At 41.1% G+C, this 16,129-nt stretch overlaps 1 protein-coding gene across 4 annotated transcripts in view; it reads left to right on the top strand.

Moving 5' to 3' along the window:
• The first annotated feature begins 6,304 nt into the window (after nt 1–6,304).
• Nucleotides 6,305–16,129, top strand: part of mast3b (microtubule associated serine/threonine kinase 3b) — a 42,948-nt gene continuing 33,123 nt past the window's right edge. For 2 of the 4 annotated variants that reach the window (XM_037769180.1, XM_037769179.1), the window contains exons 1-2: nt 6,305–6,651; nt 9,811–9,900. In XM_037769180.1, the coding sequence (XP_037625108.1) occupies nt 6,605–6,651; nt 9,811–9,900 (137 nt within the window). In that variant the 5' untranslated portion in view covers nt 6,305–6,604. Of the gene's footprint in view, nt 6,652–9,810; nt 9,901–16,129 lie in introns of those variants that run through there. The other 2 variants (XM_037769184.1, XM_037769181.1) reach the window with 1 other exon arrangement.

Here is a 16,129-nt window from a genome sequence, read left to right as displayed (position 1 = left end):
TAATCAGTCCAAATACTGTTAACATTACCTACAGATATTGCTATGCTACTGTATAAACATAATGCGCCTTCTCTCAATCACAGCTATGTTGGTGGGCAAAATCTGTAAACAGCTGAATGTGTTTTCGGATGCAGCCCACAGCTTCTGCATTTAAAAAGAGACAAATAAATTGATTTGATTTGTTTTTGTAAAACAGAGCACCACCGGAAAGAGGAAAAGGAAATATTCTACTTTACATTCTTATTTTTTATTTTTTATTTTACAAAATAATTTTGAACTTAAAGGTGCGCTATACGATATCGCCGTCGCTGCACTAGAATTATTGGGAAAGTTGTTTTTAGAAAAATATTGAAACAAATTGATTTGCATTGAAATATGGCTCCTTCGCTTGCAGATGTTTGTTAAAGGTTCTCTATGTGATATCTAGAGCATTAATATAGAAACAAACAACTATTTGCTATGTAAATATGTAGAGGAGTAATGTCTAAGGTGGTTGACGTTGCGGCAGCGTCGGCGTTAGGTGAAGGCCTGGACCTCCAAGGCCCTCACCTAACGCCGACGCTGCCGCAACGTCAACCACCTTCCAAAATGGTAACTGTGCCCTCTCAGCTGAATTCTCTCCTGACAAAAAAACTAAACTGAAATACTTTTACACCCACCCTCCTAGGTAAACACTAGGCTCGTTCGAGATGATTCTGGCTTGCGCAGAATCAATCACCGGTGATCGCCGCGCAATGCATGCCGGTTAGATTTGTGTCCGACTTGATGCCGACTTGCTCTGACGTCATGCACACGTGGGCAACGATAACCTCACGAGATCGAGGCGGACGCAGATTTGAGAGCCAGGCGCTGCAGTTGCTCTCCGCCGACTGCAAAACCCAGGGCATTATGGGAAACGCCTGGCTGTCACCTGTTCAAAGAGCTGATTGGCTGTTAGTTTTGACAGCAAACACCACGTGTAGTAGAAAGTCACAACATTCTGTGTAATTGTAATATTTAACACTAGATTGTAGGATATTAGTCTCATGTTGTGCAATGAAGGTTTCATCTGTTAAACATGCTGCTAAACTTGTTTACACTGTTAGCGCTGTTAGCGCCGTTACCTGCGAGCAGCCGCCACGTTGAGGGCTGTGCGGAGGCAATAACTGCTCCCAATCTTGCATTTAGCACCTTATAGGGCCTGGTTTTCCATACGACAGGAATAGTTGAGTAAAAGGTTTTGCCAGTTGACAGTTGTGGGAGAGAGGGGATGACATGGGGCAAAGGTCCGCGGGTCGGATTCAAACACCCGGCCTGCTTTACCAGGTGAGCTAACTGAACGTCTTATCCTCACGTTGGTACTGTTGCTGATGCTGCTGAAATAAATAAATACATATTTTATCAGGATGTTAAAACATTCTAAACATTTCTCTTATAATGACTCAAATATAGCTCAATGTGTAGTAGAGCTGGGTTTTGTTTTGCTGCAGAAGGCCACATATTACATTCCTACATCCGTCAACGTGTGTCCATTAGAGGTTAATATATCCAATCAGAGTGCTCCTGAGCAAAAAGAGACACCAAATACTGTATATCTAGATACTGATGTGATTATTCCGCTGTCATCATTGTATTTCTGCACCATCTTGTGGACTGAATGGTACAATGCAAATCACTTGCAAACCCCAGACACGTGATCACACACCTCCCTCTTTTTCTCTCTGACACTCACTCATACAGAAACATAGAAACGTGCATGTTCACACTTATCACCACTTGCTTCCTCAATGATGTTATTTCCTCATTTCCTGCATCTCAATTTATTGAAATCATTTCCGTTGTGCAACTCTTTATGTGTTGTTGTCACCTCTGTTTCTATCATCCAGCAATGACAATACAACCTTTTTGTGATATTCCTCAAGTTTCATTGCTTGTTGCTGCTCAATTTACAATAATTGCTCACACTCTCATGAATTTTAAAATATTTTATTGTTGTTAAATAGGGTGTCTGTGCACGTCCTTTTCATCAGCTTTTAATCTTACCATTGTATCCTGATGCAGCATCCATTTACGACCTCACTCTGCAGTGTATTTGCAGCAAATAACACAACAGACTAGCTTTCAGTGGTTTTGTAATAGAGTCAGTGAAGAAATAAATTAAGGCCTCAGGGTAAATGCTTCCAGTGCCTCCGCTGAAGGCTGGAGCCATTATTATGTCATCAGGGGAAGCATCTTCAGTTTGCTGTGTGAGTATATTTGGCATCGCTGAGACATTTACTCATGTGAAGGCCCTGCTTTTCAAACTGGAGGCATCCGCTGTATGGCCGTAAAGGATAGATAAACCTGCACATGGATGTTACCGAGCAGTGTAAACAACATGCTTTCATGCTTTGCCTGTTTTGTATATTGTGTACACTTGGGCTGTTGTTATCCTTTGTTTAGCTCAGACTATTTGCATACTGTTAATCTACTCCTGTTAGCATTAATCATCTGATGTGTGCATGAGTTATTAGTCATGTTATGGCATCAATCTCCACACGGTCTCCTCTTTTCCTGCCTCACCTCACGTTGCTCGGGTCTTAGTGCGCAGTGATTCCTCTCACTTGTTATTGAAGCCTTCAGTGTCTGTGGGCGGGATTTTTGGATGTGTGTGAGAGCCTCACGGTTACCCAGAAAGCCTTAATCTAAGTCTCTGTGGAAACACGTTTATTTTTTTTTGCTGTATTACATAGATTGTTGTTAATTTTTTTCCAACAACACACATATAGTTTGAAAGTGTTTCATGTCTGTCATCATCCTGATCTCACCTGTGCTGTTTAGAGACAACTAGGCATAGGTGAGCTCAATCTGCACACAATCGTGTCGTATAGTCGTATAATCGTATAGTGCTCATATAACTAGCAGGGGAGGAGGAAGAACATGTCTCTGTTTGCCATGCTACGAGCCAGACCAATTCCTCTGTCTTAATCCAGTGCGTCTAAAATACACCATTTAATGATATTAAAGGGGAAGTTCATCTAGAATAAAGTTCTTCTTTGGTGGAATTATATCTGGCTCTCCGTCCCTAATTCTGGTTACATCATGTCCGATCTTTGAGTGTCCCTAGACTCCAGCCCTCGCTGATTAGGTTGCCTAAAGACATATTGTGTGTAAAAACAGCTTGCACAAATGAAAACATATTTAGTGTGATGTAGCATTCATTCAGTTTTACTACATTGCTCTGCCGTTGTTTTTGTTGTAACAGAAAGATGCACAGTAACATATAGTACTAACTTGCACTTTGCAATCATTAACTGTGTTCTCAGTGTAACACATTTTAAGGTACTCTGTGTTTTATGAGAAAACAAAACAAAACATGATATTAAAAACAGTCCAGTTCACTGGATTAAAAGCATATTAAACCCGAAATCTGACTTGGCTGCCATTTGCTTGTTGAAACATCGTTTAGCTAAGCTTCATCTCACACAGCAGAGATGGGAGGAAGCACACAGACTGATGGGAAGGGAAGAGCAGGAAAGCCCTCATCGCCATGGTAACTGAGAAACCGACTCTCCTATTAACTACTGCTCTAACAAAACAATTACCAAGCAAACGGGAGTGGGAACACCCCACCACCACACACACACACACACACACACACATAATTTTCTTATTGTGATCTCGGACCCCGTGCGAGAGACAGATGCCATTTCATGTTGGTTGTACAACAGATGATTCACCATTCTCTCTCGAGACATCGACTGAAGCCTTCCAACGTGTGGCTGGACTGGATCATCTGACTTTCTCTTGATTTTCAAAGCAGAAATACATCTTTAAATGGTGTTGAGTCCCAATATGTTCCTACCTCTCCAGACAATAGCTCCGTTGTTCCCCAACATGAAGCGACACAGTTCATGTGAGTCTCACAAGAAACGTGCGGCTCAAAAAGAGATGTGGCGATCTATGGATGCATTCGGGCAAAGCATAGAGACGTTACAAGATGTAAGGGGCAGAATAGAAATGTTTTATTATTTAAGTTAGATAGACATTATATCAAAATTGTAGACTACCTCTCAGCCTTGGTAACATGTCCCACATTGTCCCACACAAACATACTCTTTGTCCCACATTTGGTTTGTTGGGATGTGGTCACCCTATATAGCAAACTATAAAAAACTGACCAGCTAATGCAGAAGCTGATGATGTCGAGGAGCAATACAGGGGAAGAATCTGTTTTGTGTTGTTGTATGTTGTTAAGGATGTTTTCGGATTGGTGTCTGACAATCTTAAATTGTCTATAATCGAAAGTTTTATAATAACAATATATCAAATCACAATGTGACAATTAAGGGGTCACTCGTAATGATGAACCTACAGAGAATTATCACCTGAGCCTGCGGCTCCAATCGGCTTTACGGAGCTTTAAAGTGAGTTTCTGCTCATTGTAAAGATGTCCGCCCCACAACTTTACACTTTTGGTTCACTCTCACTGAGCCGCAGCAGGCAGCTGTTTTCAGAGAAAAAGCTCTAAAATCCCCACTGTACACACAGTTAGAGACAAGCTGGTTAAACATAGTGAAACATTTACCAGCTACAGAGACAGATATTTCTCTCATGAGGTGGTGGAGACTAAAACAGAGCTAAAAGAGAGTCAGTATTGGACTTACATTCATCAGGTGGCCAGAAACATGACTTAAAATAAATAATAATGTTGCTCTGTAACTGCTGGATGTGTAAATAAGCAACTGTTGCTAACCATATCAACTCAGAAGGTAATATGTCAATGTTGTGTTAACAACTTTCCCCAAGTGGCCAATTAAATCAGCTATTGCAGGTTTAAATTTGATCCTATTTGATATTGTTTTCCCTAATAGGATGCAAAATCCTCTCTAAAGAAATGTAGAGAGTCATAGGGCACTACTGCTACTCCTAGCAACAATAATACGAATAAGAACATCATGGCACATAATGTAAAACTTACAATATTGCATTAGAGTTAAATATTTCCAACAAGTAAATACGCTGTATCATGTCAGTCTTGCTGGAGGAAGCCTGTGTTTGTTTGTGTGTGTGTGTGTGTGTGTGTGTGTGTGTGTGTGTGTGCGTGTGTGTGAGCGTGTGTGTGTGTGTGTGTGTGTGTGTACATGCAGGCTGGTCACTGTTGCTTAACTTGAATCAAGCTCATGTCCTAGCAACCATGGCAAACCATCGCCAGCTCCCTAGCAACCAGGAAGACACTGGTGTCATCGCTGTCACCGGTTGCCATTGGAGATGCAGGCATAGAAACAAAGCTGAGGTGCAAATAGTGACAACCACACACACACACACACACACACACACACACGCACGCACGCACGCACACACACACACACACACACACACACAGCCTATAGATTGGATGTTCACAAATTGACTTTCAAGTAATGCAATTATTGGATATCACACACTCACACACCCACCTGCTGCAGCCTACAATTGCCTTTCAAGCATGCACTTGCAAATACACATCCACCAGCACACAAACACACACACACACACACACACACACACACACAGCTAAACACACTCCCACACATGCTTGGGAAATCATGCTGTAAAAACGTGTAAAAAAACTCAAGTCTGCACGTGCGCGCACACGCACCCGAGGAGCTGGGAATAAAGCAGATGCTCAGAAATGTGTTTTAGCCACACACACACATACACACACACACACACACACTGACACTGCTTCCTGGGGAAATTGACTCTCTCCGTGTAATTAATGACTTCCTATAATAAAAAAATAAAGACTTACACGATGGAGCCTGTACACTCACGCACACGCACACACACGTGCAGTATGCGTGGCAGAGAGAGAGAGAAACGCATGATGTGTGTCAGCTGTCAGCCTGTCTCGGTTTGCAGCGGAGGTATTCCCCAGCCAGCCTCATCACGACCCGACCAGCAGCCTGCCAGCCTACACGACTCTGCTTCATTTCATTGTTTCAGCGCACAGAGACAAATACAACGGATTTATAGGTGAAGCATCATCACATCATCTCATCATCACACAATGCACAAGTGAAAACTTTTATTTTGGCGTCGTGTCATTGTGATATTAAGCAGAGAAGCAAAGAAGAGATTATGTTTTAAGAACTGAACAAACCCCAGTTTGTTTGTTGGTTGTTTTTTTAACAAAAACGCACAACTTTTCCCCTCGTCCTCAGCCAACCTCGCCTGTGTTGACTGTCACCCACCCACCGCCCAAATTGATTTAGCCACCCCCTCCAATAGACTCCCCCTTCCTCCCTTCCTCCCTCCCCACCAGTCACATGGAGGTTAGACCCGTCGCTCTCTCTGCTCTGTGGCAGTAGAGCTCTCTAGTGCGCCTCAGTATCTCTCAGTGCGCCTTGGAGACAGACGAGACGCGCAACTCTGCCTGCTGGGCGCGTCGTTTTCTTTTTAAATGTAACTGCGTTTTATAGGAGCTATTCCTATACGGGGGAAGAAAACAACCTCTCCGGAATCCGCTGAAGCTGCTGATAAACGATACTCTTGCTAACCGGGTTATTTTTAGTCATCAACCGCAGCGATGAGTGTCTTAAAGCCGGCAGAGAGAGCGCCTGGTGCCGCACTGTGGTGAAGAGAAGCTCGGTGATCAGCAACCATGAAGTCCAGGAGAGATAAACTGAAGATCCCCTCTCTGACCCTGGAGTAAGTTCTGCTTTTTTATTTTCATCCTCATGTGAAACTGTTGTTTTTTTTAAAAGTTGTAATAAGAGTGAGTATTTATGTGCTCATATTTTTGTTTTTATTTAGACAGGCTTTTTGTTAATTCATCTGAATAACCATCTCCACTTAGTTTATTGCTTTTATTGGCCCTTTTCTTGACTGTGTTTGTTACCTGTTTATGTGTCCTCATTTGTTTGTTTTGTTGTGTTTTTAGCTTGACAGCCCTGTTGCTTGTCATTGCTACTTTTAATATTGACTGATGTATTTTTTTTATTATTGTAAAGCACTTATTATTGTGATTTTGTATCTGTGAAAGGTGCTATACAAATAACTTACTTTACTTACTTACTCATATCGGTGTACTCTAGTGTCAACAAGCAGACTTTTTCCATACATAGTGGCTGTTGATTCTGATGGAAATGCAAATAATCCCTCATGTTTTCTCCCAGGGGTGATGACATTTTCTTCAGGCTTCATTATCTGCTCTCAGTTTGCTCTTGTGTTTTGTATTTTTTAAAGCAGGAATGTATTTAGTATAGATGAAGCTACAGGTGTCTCATCAATAAGTCTTATTAATTGTAAGAATTCTCAGTATTATCAGTAAGATTTTCCCTGCCTGCCTGTTAATCTTTAAACTAATTCACCCCATACTGGATGCAGAGAAATCCAACTTTCCAACCTTGAAGTGTATAGCCTCACTGTGTTTGCACAATTCATGGCTGGTTAAACTTGAAAAATTAAACTGCTGGAACAACAGAGAACTCGTGAAGATGAGGAAGGTATTTTGTTTAAAGTTTACGGCACTTATAATATCACTTCCTTCAGTTTCTCCACACTGTTTACACGTTTTCTTCACTCACATCACATTCAACACACTGACAAATACACACAGCAAAATGTATTCAATAGTATTTTTTTCAATTGTTATTTATTTATTTATCCGTCATTAAATTACTCACAGTTAGGTTTTATGCATGTTTCTATTTTTCATTGTCAAATTGCATTTACAATGTGTCATATACTAATCCGACCGAATGTTTCAACTGAGGTAAATCTCATGCCTCACTGTGAATTCTGTCCTCATGTTGTTTTGTGTTTTTCCCAGCTCTATTGCCTCCTTCTTTTTTAATCTCACATGAACCATTTCTGCATGAATCACACGCTCCCCCTCGCAGCACCACAAGACAGACAAATGGCTCTCAGTCTTTAAGGAGAAAAGATATGTTATTTCTATATAATTGACAATCTGTGAATCCTCCCTCCATCAAAGGACATGGCTGCAGTCTTATGTCCGCCCACGCTTCCTCCTGAGTGAATGTAGCCCTTTTTTTGTGGGGAAGGAGGAGGAAGGAGGAGGGGGTACCTGCTGCCCACTAGATGCTGATCCATAAGGCGTAGGAGCTCCCTGCTCACATCCCCATTCTCTGATCCATCCATCTGCCTCCACCGTGGATGATCTCAGCAGAGCATGCGCTGTTTTTGTTTCATTTTTAGGCTCTTAAATGCTCCCGCACAGAGACACAGAGGAGGATTCACGCTCTGCACACAGGGAGGGGCTCAGGATTTTACTGGTTGGCTGCTGATGGATGCATCAGTCCAGACACACATCTGCTTGAAACACATCTGTGACATACAGGTTTCATGATGGGCTCTTCCTTACCTAAATTACAGCACTTCCGGGGTTACAGTATTTTAACCCAAACCGCGATCTTTTCCTCAACCTAACTAAGTAGTTTTGTTGCCTGAGCCTAACCAAGTTGATCTATTCCTAAACCTAACTAAGTAGTTTTATTTTGAAGACTGGAGTGGAAATTGACACGTGTCACATGTTGCTGGACATGCGTAGGAAAAGACATGAAAATTACACCACCAGCAGTGCAAAAATGACAAACATAGCAGAAAATTGTTTGCAGAAAAATGTGTTTTGCAAGTATACAAGTACACAATCAACTTTTTGCAAGATGCACATGCTTAATAGAGATTATTTTGTGATTTTTATTGACAGTTTAAATCATTTACTCTGTAAGTGATGTGCAACAGTATGACTAGAATATCTTGGAATATGCTGATACTTGTTATTTTGGCAGTAAAGACAATCCTGCTGCTATCTTGCAACCGAAAGGTTGTAGCTGCCACTGCAATTAACTTCACCTGAACGACCTGAACATCTGAGCAAATCAGAAATTCAGTGTGAATGTCACCAATGAGTCAGTCTGAGATTTTCTACTCAGTTTACACTCCGTGTTGATGAAGTGGCGACAAAATGGAAATGCAAAATGGAAATGACGGCCGATTACTCACTAGAGCGCCATCGAGAGCTTTGGTTTAGGGGTCTGAAGTAGGAAATGTGTTAAGATGAAATACAACGTAATGAGTTGCATGTGTTGTGTAATTATGAGCCGACACTACAGAATGAGGAGCCTTTGTGCAAGGAGTTGTTTTCCCTACCGTCCTCCCTGCATTACTATGACAACACATTCATTAGTGCTTTGGTAGCCGGTGCTGTGTTTAGCACCGAGAAGCCTCTGCAGCACTGAGACAGCACTGTGGTGCCCACAAGGCACAGCTTATACATCTGAGCAGGAAAATCAATAGAAAACAGCTTCTGTGCTGGGTCAGCATCAGGATGATATAGGATGGCTGAGCATGCATATTTTGATAGAGAATTAAGATGTGAAATGGTAGACGATACCTATTCTAAATAAAGTACAGTCTGAGGACGTATAGGGCTCCCAGGAACTGTATTGTCCTCAACATCTTCAACATCCTCAACATCATAACATACAACGTGTTGCCAGATGTGAGACACTCCCTAACACTGTTGCATTAGATGTTCAGTAAACATGCATTGGGCGATGTAATTTCCTTTCTGGTGTGTTGACACCCAGCTGCCAACTTCCCGTGGTGGAAGAGCTCACAAAGCCGACTAATCGAATGCACCCAGTGTCGCATCCAGCCACCCTGTAACAAACTCTAGAGAGGCAGCAGCACCACCCTACACACTGCCGCTGAGTGTCTGTCACCATCCGCTGTTGATGTCTGCCACCGAGAGACAGCCATCAACCTCTAACCCTCGACCGAAGCTCTGCTGCTGACTGATTACAGACTCACTAATCCATGCAAACATGTCTTGCCTTACAGTTTGTCGCCCACATGCCAGAGCCCCACTCTCCTGAGCCCATGCAGCCCCTGCAGTCCCTGCAGCCCCTTACAAACCCTTCATCCCTGGAGGTAAGACTGCCAGGTCACATACAGACGGTTTCTATCAACTCAACATGTTAAATGTCTTTTAAAAGTCTTTCATCAATGAGTCAGTTCACCACAAAAACAACAAGTAACTGATCTACATAACACTGATTTTGCAGCTAAAGCCTGATGAAGCTAATTTGTCCAAAAACTATTTCAATCAGGAGAGACTCGTATGAATTGAATAGTAATTTATTACAATGTGCACAAATTTATGAATAGTAACAGTCTTTGGCGATTTAGACCCAATGTGACATAGTTAAGGGGAAGTGATGCCGTAGTTGGATTAAGATTATTCCCCCCGGGTCTAGACACTGGTGATGGTGGTAGTGAAAAGATTGATGCAGATCCGATGAATGAAGTGGAGCCGGATTAGTCTGATGTGATGAATCTGGAGGTGATGGGGTGGTGGAGGGTCGCACCAGTTTGTGCTGATACTGACACTGAAAGCAGCATAGAGGAGAACAGTTTTAAACTTTTAACAACAACAATGTCATTGGTTTAGGGAGATATGGCAAGATCTGATTGGTCACTGAAAAGAGAGACGCCCATAATCAGCTGACATAGTAATAGCCTATGAGAGAGAGACCAAGAATGAATGAGAATGAATGAGATTGCACCCCTAGTCTTCCTGACTGAATTTACGCGTAAGCTTCATTAAAACCACATAAATGAGCCACACGTTTGCACTGGCTGAAAAGTCCCCATGAATTCAATCCCACATACACCATCCTGTTGGCGCAAATACTTGCTAGAGCACCAAACACGTATTAATCCGCTGCTGAAAATAGTAGAGATGCACAGATCGGTATTGGCCGATGTTCGCCTTGTTGACTGCCATTGGCCTATCGGCAAATGAGATGACATTCGCTGATGGCAGTGGTCGATGTTTATCTGTTGTATTGCATCAGTTTTGCGCCGGCTAAATGTTGCATTGGTTATTACAAATTTGAAAAAGAATGTTTTTCATGTGAGAGAAGGTTATATTAAAGGTTGTTTCATACATTTGTATGATTGAATTTGTGCTCATTTAAAGACATTGTAATGAAATGCTGAATGACTTTAAAACAGGCCAGTTATTTTTTCATAATGAAGAGGTCTTTCTGTTTCCCTGGCACTAAAAAGGAATAAATATCAACAACAACAAAAACATCAGTATCTCCATTGGCTATCGGCTATTTGCCAAATTGTTATTTTATACTGCACGTCGGTATCAGTATCGGCCCAGAATTTCATAATAGGTGCATCCCTAGAAAATAGTCCTCAACAAATGAACTGTTTACTCTTGTTTGAATCATGTTTGCTCAAAACCACAGTGCCCAGCTGTTTTACCTCCACTAATTCCCACTAGGGAAATGCCATATGTAAAAAAAAATGTAGTGAAGTCATAAGACTTTGGTCACGTCATAGATGCTGCTTCAAATTAATATTTTTTTTAAATCTCTGCTTATTCGGTAAAAAAAGATCAAAGTAGTAATTATTGACCTTTGAAATAGCAGTTGACAAACCTCACCACAAGGTTCATTTAGTAGCTTTTTCCGGTGCTTTCAGTCGTATCACAAGATTTTGTGATTTGAACATCTGCATTTATATGACAGCTGGGGCAAACTCTATCTGCTGAGGAAGATAGTTAGTAAATGGACCATGTGGTGTGATTGTTTTGATAACTACTTTAAAGGTCCCATATTATAAAAAAGTGAGATTTTCATGGTATTTTTTATTATAAAGCAGGCTTATGTCCTATATAAATACTGTGAAAGTATCGAAACACTCAATACACAGGGAAATACACACAGCCTTTATTCAGAAGCTCTACATTTGAAATAAGCTGTCAGGATTTTGGTCCATTTGTGATGTCAGAAATATACAATATTTAGACCCTTGACACAATTTTAAACGTAAACATTCTTAATGTGTCCCAGTTTATTTCCCGGTTGCAGTGTATGTGAATGTCATCAGCTGACAGGAAGTACTGATGGACCCAAGCTGTCGCCTAGCAACACAATTCTGTTGCAATTCCGTTAAAATGCGCTAAAACGGAGCGTTTCAGACAGAAGGTAAATACAGGTAAATTCAAGTAGACAGTATGAGGAAAATAAATATTTTTTTTAACATTACAGCATGTAAACATGTTCTAGTAGAAACACAAAATACAAGTATGAACTTGAAAATGAGCATGATATGGGACCTTTAACACGTTTTGAAAAACAATAGTCAAATTAACAGCTTACATCAGTGGTTTCTGCTAAGTGGTTTTCTAATGACAGATATTACATTATAACTTCATAAAAAGTGTGAAATATACATGGAATAGAAAAAGGAAACAGGCGATAAGTCTGAGTTGTTTTTTTGTATATTAAGGTGCCTCTGTTTCACCAGTGAAGACCCATCATTTATTAGTTGTCTCTAAGTCTATGTGGGTTGCTTGGCAACGGTGCTGGGTGCTGTGGAGGAAGGCAACACTGCAAACAGAGGCGGCTGCATCCAGCATGTCTCTGGATGTGTGAGCAGCGCTCGGCTGTCACACCGTGCGCTGTACAGTAATGAATCCCATTTGCTCGGCTGAAAAATGAGCAAATTCTTTGAGTGGGAATGCAAAAAAAAATCAAACGAGATAAACATGCATTCCTTAACACGACGCAGTTTTCACACAGTAATCTGATGCGACAGTATGGCAGATTGCACATTTGTTGGCATCATTCTTCACAGCATTTTGCATCACAGACCGCCCCTGTATGTGTTGTTCCACCATCCAGCAACATGTTTATTCTCTTGCATCAGATCCTATATTTGTATGAACCGCTTGCCGGCATCAACCTTTGATTCTGATACACTGAATATGTCGAGATTCGTCTTGATGGCCTCAATGCAGAGATGACACAAGAGCTGCCTGGTACCTGGTGCAGGATTCATATTATGAGGAGAGTGCAGCATATAATAAACTTTAGGCATTGTATTATTATGGCACCTTTATGCAGATTTCTAAAATGAAAAGGCCTGAAAGGTATTAAAGCAACATGAAAATATAAACATAAAATCTAAACAAATGTAGGGATGCACCGATCTGACTTTTTCAGTCGATAGTTTGATAGCGATACCTGAGCTTTGGGTATCGGCCAATACCGAGTACCGATCCGATACCAGTGTTTAATTAATAAGCTGTATGTCTCACTGTGTGGACGTGACTGAATCAGGCTGAACTTAAACATTGCTTTCCTAACTTTGTAAAACAAAATGTAACAAATAAATACATAGATAAAATGTTACTGAATTGTATTAAAATAATAAAATTGTACACCTGCAAATCTTCAAAATTAACAGGAATTAAAATTCAGTTGTAAACCTTTTTAATAGAGCAACAAATTGGTCAAAACTTAAAAATGTCAGTATATAATGTATATTGTATACAAACATAGAATTGAATCAAATAGATCAGCCCCATTGTCACCGATACCAGCTATTTGAGTCAGTATCGGCTCGGTATACTGTCCGGTATCGGTGCATTCCTAAACTAGAATGGCAGTCGAAGAGCGCAGACCTCCGCCCGAATACGATTAGCCCCCCTCTCTGTTCAGTTAGGATCCATGTGTATTTTTGTTAATGTTGAGCTCAGCTGTATTTAGCGGAGCATCGTAAAACTGGACAGAAACAAAATAAAACTCACCTAAACTGTCGTCGTTACTCTTTCCATCGCCGACTTTAGGAGTAATCCTGCTAACTGACAAACAAACCAACAAACCAACAAACCCACGGCGGTGAAAACATTAACTCCTTCCTAGGCCTTTGGCCTTTGCGGAGGTAACAAATGCTATTTTAAAACGTCCATAGTTTAACAGCCACAACTATAATGGCACAATCTACACACAACTAATAAGCCATGACCTGATGACCTCAGTGACCTACTACTGATGTACAGCTGTAGTAGATAACCATGACGCAACCTGACCACGCAGATATGAGGGTAATTTTGTACTGATTACTAAATTTGATAGGGAGCCACCATAGGAAACTACAAGAGGGACTTACAATAATCAAAGTGAGATCAAATGAACACGAGTAATCATTTCCATGAACCAAACATTTAAAATGTGCTTCAAAAGTCAAGGCCTGGCCAAAACAAATGTCTATAACAAGCTGTCTGAGGCACAGACAAGTCTCACTAGTAAGGCGAGGAAGAGTAACGATTTGTTTAGACGGGAGGAGATAGTCTGTTACAACGAGATATCAGGGAATTGTTGATGGCAGAGAAGGATGAATAAGGTGCGGGAGCGAGGGGATCATGTGACACGAGTGAGAGTAATGCTGATAGTATCATAATAATGTTATAATGTTTATAAAAGGAAAGCTATTGAACTCCACAAATGTGCAGCATTGTCATAATAGTCATAATACCAAGCACACATACAGTTATTACAGTACTCCTCACTTTTGTTTATTATTATTCCTGCATTTGTAATTCATCTACTTCAATTCCAAAAGTGAGACTTGATTATGAGAATAGACCCCTTGCAACTCATAGGCATTGACCTCTAGCAAATGTCTGCAAAGCAACCAACCAACCATCTGCATCGCTTTAGGATTCTCAATTCAAATAAATACATGTCTTTTGATTTTGTATGCTGTTACAGATTCAGCATTCCACTTACAGTATATAGTGTAACATAGCATAGTGTTTTTGTTCTGATATTATATGAAATGAATATACATACATACATACATACAGGCTATAGATAGGCCACACTAACACTAACACTAGAGGTACTATGTGTAGTGGAATGTACCATTGTTTTAAAGTTTGGCTGGGATCCTCCCTCTACCAGACTCCTCATGGTATAACCCAACAGCATTTTACGCTGCTTTCAGGTTCTGTAGGAAATTGCCACTCTGATATGAACGCACACGAGTGACCAAAGAGGTAAAGAGAGTGTTTCTATGGAAATGGTTCTGACTATTATTAACTTTGACTTATTAACTGACCAGATTTAACCCATACACATCAGTATTCATCTGCATTACTCACACGTATACAGCCTACATGCCCATGCATCCTTCTCCATCAAACTGAACACATCAGTAAAGTCGTACAAAGTCTGCTTGTAATGGGGTTATAAACTGTATCCATTTATTACAAATCTTAAAAAAATTGCCTTTTTGGATCCTCAAAGAATAAATCGACTTTTCCATATTTCAAAAATGATTTCATACCAATTACCAAGTTTCATAGCATTGATTATTGAATATCATTGTGCTTTGGACTATTGGACAGGCAAAAACGAGTGATTTGAAGTTTTCACTGTGATGAGCATTAAAGCTGCAGCGGGTATGAAATGAGCAAATAAGATTAAAAAGGTAATTTTTTTATAAAACGGTCATGGTTTCAGAAACATCTTGTAGTGCACAGTTTAGCTGTAAATTGAAAAAGTTTGTGACCAGGCAGCCATGTTGAGATCTGTTGAAGAAATACCAAGCACCGCCAACCAGCCGGAGCACAGCCAATAGGAACGCTCTCTCTCTGAAATGACCTGTGATTGGTCAAAGTCTCCCGTCACGGGCTAGATTTTTTAAAGCCTGAAAATAGAGCCATGAGGAGGTGCAGAAGTCTAAGTTTAATTACAATATGCTGAAAGGTTATTATGGATTTTTTTGCAGTCCTAAACCATGGATGTATTAAAAGAACTGGATACAGCGTTGGAGGCGGGGCCTCGGCCATTCCTATGAGAGTTGCTCATTGGCGCATGAAGCCTAAATGGCTCGACTTCCGTCTGGAAAAGTACCCGGATCTTGGCGGAGTAGCGTCCGAGATGATTGGCGGAGTAGCGTCCGCTCGGTCACATAACTCGGTCACGGCCCAATGGCATGCCGTCGTCACGGCTTGGCGCTCCAGCCGTGGTCTGGGTCTCACTCACATGAACGGAGGAAGGGAAATAACTCTGGATTCAGCTATTAGTGTGTTTTAATGATTTAAATAAGGGCTAGCGTTCATACTGGGGAGTTCATTCACCTCAAAAAAAATTATCCGGTAAGTTACAGACGTCTCGTTCCCGATGTAAGTCTATGGGAAAAAAGTATTTTTGGACCCAACGGCATCACATGACGGACATGGAGGTTGTAGTACCACCGTTTGGCCACTACCATAGTCGGGATCAACGACCGGCGCACTTCCTGAAGGCTTGGGTTTAGCTGTTAAATGAAAAAGTTTGTGACCAGGCAGCCA

Source organism: Sebastes umbrosus, chromosome 5 (assembly GCF_015220745.1).
Source record: "Sebastes umbrosus isolate fSebUmb1 chromosome 5, fSebUmb1.pri, whole genome shotgun sequence".
Classification (NCBI taxonomy): domain Eukaryota; kingdom Metazoa; phylum Chordata; class Actinopteri; order Perciformes; family Sebastidae; genus Sebastes; species Sebastes umbrosus.
This window is presented reverse-complemented; position numbering and strand designations above follow the sequence as displayed.